A 4,649-nucleotide genomic window follows, 5' to 3' on the forward strand; every position below is an offset into this window, starting at 1 on the left:
TTTATTGAATTAAGTATTGTTTAAACCAAAGCATATTGATTATATCTTAGTTCGCAATAAGGTTGACAATAAAATATGCCGGTATGCCGGGAACATTTAAAGATATGACATAGAATAGTTTTCAAACGATTTATTTTCAGGACTTAGCAATTAATTAAAAGCCAAACGTAAGGTCAATGTTGACACGTTGTCGTATTGTCAATGCCAGTCAATGGTGATATGTGAATGATGATCAGAAACCAATCAAGTCGATGGCATCGAAAAGTCGGAGAGCAGATCCACTTAGGCTGAACGTATATTCTTTGATCATTTTTTGCAATGTTTCCTCTCTATTTTAGTCACAGTTTTCATAATGTATCAAACACTTCCGCATTCGAAATGATTCATAAAGCAAATTTTATTTTGATTGTATCTGTTTACATGATCAAGTACGCTACCTATTAAACACCGAATATTCAACATTAAATTCTATACTTCCTGAATAAATAAATATTCACACAATGAAATTTATGAAATGTTTGACAATGAACAAGTTGTGCTCTCAGCGTAATAGGTAGATGATAATTTCATGGATGATTTTATTGAAAAGGTCGTTCGTTGGTATGATTGCTGATGTTGAAACTGTCATATTACGCCGGCTTGTTTTTTTTTCTATATACTATGCAGTTCCCACATATTATATTTTATATTTATTAGAAATTGAAAATTGACTTATTATAGAAATTGTGAAATGTTAACGTAGGTTTATTGTTAGATGTCGCTTAAGCATCTCATAAGATTAACTTTATATCAATCCTGCAAATTTTAAAAAAACCCCGCTCGTTTGAAGAAATATTGATGTAGAAGTAGCTAGAAGAAGCCACATATTAAAATAGTGTTCATACCGGCCATGCCAACAACAACAACAACATCAACATAAACAACAACAACAACAACAGCAGCAATAGCAACAACATTATTATTCAATGCTTTGGCGATTTCAATCGCGATAGAACGGCAAAACAAAGAATAGAACAAGCATTTGAGTGTTTAACAGATATAAGTACGTGTTGTGATTTTCTGGGACAATAGAAATACGTACATCAAATCACACGGATATGTATATGATTGAACTATAAAGTACTCTCACATTTCAGTCAATGTTTTACAATATAAATCATGTCAGAATGATTCACGTGAAACTTCATCAACGAAACATATTGTTTTAATACGTTTCCAGCATGGAGCACAAATTTTTCAACGTGGTTTTCCGTTTGTATTGTCCATCCACTTAAATACACACGACTCTGGTTTAGTTACGGAAGAGGTCTCTCAATGTGAGCGGCATTATGATCTAATTGACTCGTCCATTCAACATCACGACCACCAGCTTGTTCTCGTTCAAAGCAAACTTAAGCTCGGTCTGACAGAAGCGGCTTGTACAGAACGAGTCCGTCACTATCAGAACAACCACGTACGACTGTTGGATCAGGCGGACAGCCTTTCCGTGTATGTCCATACCCAACCGGAAGTTCGTGTCGCCCGTGCACACGAGGCGTCGGTCCGTTTCCACGATGGTCTGAAAGTGGAGATTCTGGGGCGTATCCACGTTCTCGTGCACGAAGTTGTAATCCTCGCTGTTGTGGCCAAGGAACACAGCAAACCGATCATTGTCCGCTTGAAGTTCTGCAATAAAAGCCTTAGGTCTGCTCATTACAGTTTGTATGAGCTGTTTATTGAATTCGTAAACAAAAGTGTTAAAAATATTTAACTTATTCACCCTTTGCAAAGATAAATTATTTGCAAATATCCCTAAAACACCCTGATCATCTAAATGCTCTTTTATTGATATCTGTTAACACACCGAAGCATATTTCCACTGTTGTGACGCCTGCTGGGTCCCGTGGTATGACGTTGTTACAACGGAGAACGCTATCTGGCATTGATACGTGGCACTCGTGGCTCTTGCTAACGCAGGTCTTAGTAGCCATAATACCAGAGAAGAACAAAGAAGACAGTAACATTATTGGTTGGCGAGATGCGCCTCATAGTGTATTCTGCTTCATGTTAAAGCGGTCGTTATAAAGTAAATAGTAAATAATAGTCATATGAAGAAAAAAACCTTTCAGTGAGAAATGTGAAATCGAACACGGTTGTAGAAAAGCATAATATCCCATAATTTGCCATGAAAAGCAAATGATAAAAATAGAGATAATAAAATAAAGTGGTGAAACGATCAAGCATATTTTTTTTTTATTGCAATTCACTGAATTTGTGGCGATATACCAATGGTATATATAAATATCCTAGTCGTTCATTTATGTATATTATGCAGGGAAACAAACAAACAATAAGATCATACGTTGTTGAGACTGCACGCACGAGTTCTACAATAGAACACTGGAAAGGACTCAGGGACTGAGAAGCATAATAAATATAACATCAAATATTGTTTGGGAAGTTTCATGTCAGATATTTAAAACATTTAAAAAAAACACATACGAAAGATTTTACGGCTGTAATGGCTGCTGTGTCCATTGAGACCTTGGGTCATCATAGATTTGTCTATATTTACACCATCAAAATGCCATTCCTTAAATGAACTGCCTTTCGGCCATTGCTGTAATCATCCGATGAACGCAAAATCTTCGGATATGTTCGGATCGCAATTAATCGCATAACAATATACATGAAAACTATTGGTCTTGTTATGTTTGTATTGTGTCAGAAGGTCCAGTAAAATATAAATCAACATTTAAGAAAGTGTTAATTTATAATATTCTAAATGTATTGTTGCCATAAGTGTTTCAATTTTACGTTTGAAAGTGATTTCAAATGGTTGATTTTTCCCCGCGTTATTGTGACGTCATTTGACAAAAATGTATCCGGTTACATTCGGGTAATTCTATTTACAGAATGGGTAAGAAAGTATTACTGAAAGGTTTCCTTAAATGAAATAAAGTTTTTTTTTAAAAATTCGTGAATAAAATAATAAACTATTGGTGTAAATATAAGTTATGAATTGCGGGATTGATGTCATTATCGGGGATATGAACGCAATCATTCGGAACTACTTGGCCATTTTTATCGAAAACAACCTGGGATGTATGTCGATAAAACAGTTGAAGTAGTTCGTATTTTTTTGAATTATGTCATTAATAAAATGTAGTGTTTAAGAGTAGTATTTATTGATCTAAGTTTAAATTGATTGCCAGTGAAGTGTATTATTGCAAACGTAATCAAGATTCCCTAGAGTTAAGTCATAAAATTTAACTGATAAATGAAATTACTACGCGTTATACTTGCAGCGGACTTAAACGTGCCACTTTTTGAGTATGTAAAACGTCCAAATACATCCTAGATTGTTTTTGACAAAAATGGAGCTCCGAATGGAACGCAAATGGGTTGGTCAAAGTACACGTGGAGTCAAAACACTTTAACCAGCCCAATTGCGTTCATACCCCGAAAATGATATCAACCACGCAATTCATTTCTGAATTGAAGACATCGGGTGATCATGGATGATCCGTGGATATGCCAGGTAGTCATGATGTGTACGTAAAGAAACAAAGGCTACCATGGCTTGGGTCATGAAGACGTGAAGACACTGGGTAATCATTGATGTGAGGGCACTAGGCAGTGATGGCTGTGTCCATCGACACAGCCATGATTACCTGGCGTCTCCATAGACAATGCCGTGATTACCTGGTGCCTCCAAAGGCACAGCTGTGATTACCTGGCGTCTCCAGAGACACATCCGTGATAACCTGGCGTCTCCATTGGCACAGCCGTGATAACCTGGCGTCTCCATTGACACAGCCGTGGTTACCTGGTTCCTCAACAGACACAGCCGTGATACCCTGGTGTCTTCAAAGGCACAACTGTGATAACCTGGTGTCTCCACAGACAGCCGTGATTACCTTGTGTCTCCAAAGGCACAACTCTTTTTCAAGAAAATGCATTTTCTTTTTCTTTTTACTTTGAAGGCCATATTGAAATTTAGAATATATGATCTCATATATCTAAATGTGTAACCTTCGGTAAATAAAGCTTTTATTATTATTATTATTATTATAATTATTATTATTATTATTATTATTATTATTATTATTATTATTATTATTATTATTAATAATGAAACAAAGCTATTTTTGCTGATCTGTTTTGTTGATTCAAAACCAAGCAAAGCAGCGTATTGTTTATGCACCAGTCTATTGTAACCGTGCCCCCCCCCCCCCAAGTTCCAGGGAATAGCGGGGACTTTGTCTTTTGGTCCAGCCAAGCCCGTGTGAATTTACAGCTCATAAAATCCGTGCCAAATGCCCAAGCACTGCAAGGACCCTAGGTAAGGCCCATTCCCCGAACACAAAACCACCATATTCACCCGGCACTGAGGGCCACCTGGAAAGGTAAAAACACGGTCCATTTGCCCGGCTATCTCCGGTTTTCCCACGGACCTAGAGAAGGGGGTGGGGGTGGGGCGGCGTGATTTTAATTGACTGGTGCATTACTGTATGCATTATACACTTGGAATTTATGCAAGTCGTTTTATAAAGATTTACAGAAAACGAGACACAATAAAAAAGTACAAGATTTAAAGCTGACAATCAAATATGATGGTAAGAGATGAATTAATCTTATAAAGAACTTGTTGAAAAAAACAAACTTCC

The 4,649-nt window shown here is 36.8% G+C and overlaps 1 protein-coding gene across 1 annotated transcript; it reads right to left on the minus strand.

Moving 5' to 3' along the window:
• Positions 1-1,112: 1,112 nt before the first annotated feature.
• Positions 1,113-2,013, minus strand: LOC128237163 (uncharacterized). The gene is made up of 2 exons (XM_052952452.1): positions 1,844-2,013; positions 1,113-1,665 (listed from the first exon to the last, which is right to left on the minus strand). The coding sequence occupies exons 1-2, from the start codon at positions 2,001-2,003 to the stop codon at positions 1,334-1,336; spliced, it is 492 nt and encodes a 163-aa protein (XP_052808412.1). The 5' UTR covers positions 2,004-2,013; the 3' UTR covers positions 1,113-1,333.
• Positions 2,014-4,649: the final 2,636 nt, after the last annotated feature.

Source organism: Mya arenaria, chromosome 6 (genome assembly GCF_026914265.1).
Source record: "Mya arenaria isolate MELC-2E11 chromosome 6, ASM2691426v1".
NCBI classification, from domain to species: domain Eukaryota; kingdom Metazoa; phylum Mollusca; class Bivalvia; order Myida; family Myidae; genus Mya; species Mya arenaria.

Bases quoted from the DNA above. Each gene is read 5' to 3' on its own strand.
- LOC128237163 (XM_052952452.1), bottom strand. From the start codon at position 2,003: ATGTTACTGTCTTCTTTGTTCTTCTCTGGTATTATGGCTACTAAGACC. The intron at 1,666-1,843 runs GTGTGTTAACAG...CTTTTATTGCAG, and splicing joins AACAGTGGAAATATGCTTCG to AACTTCAAGCGGACAATGAT.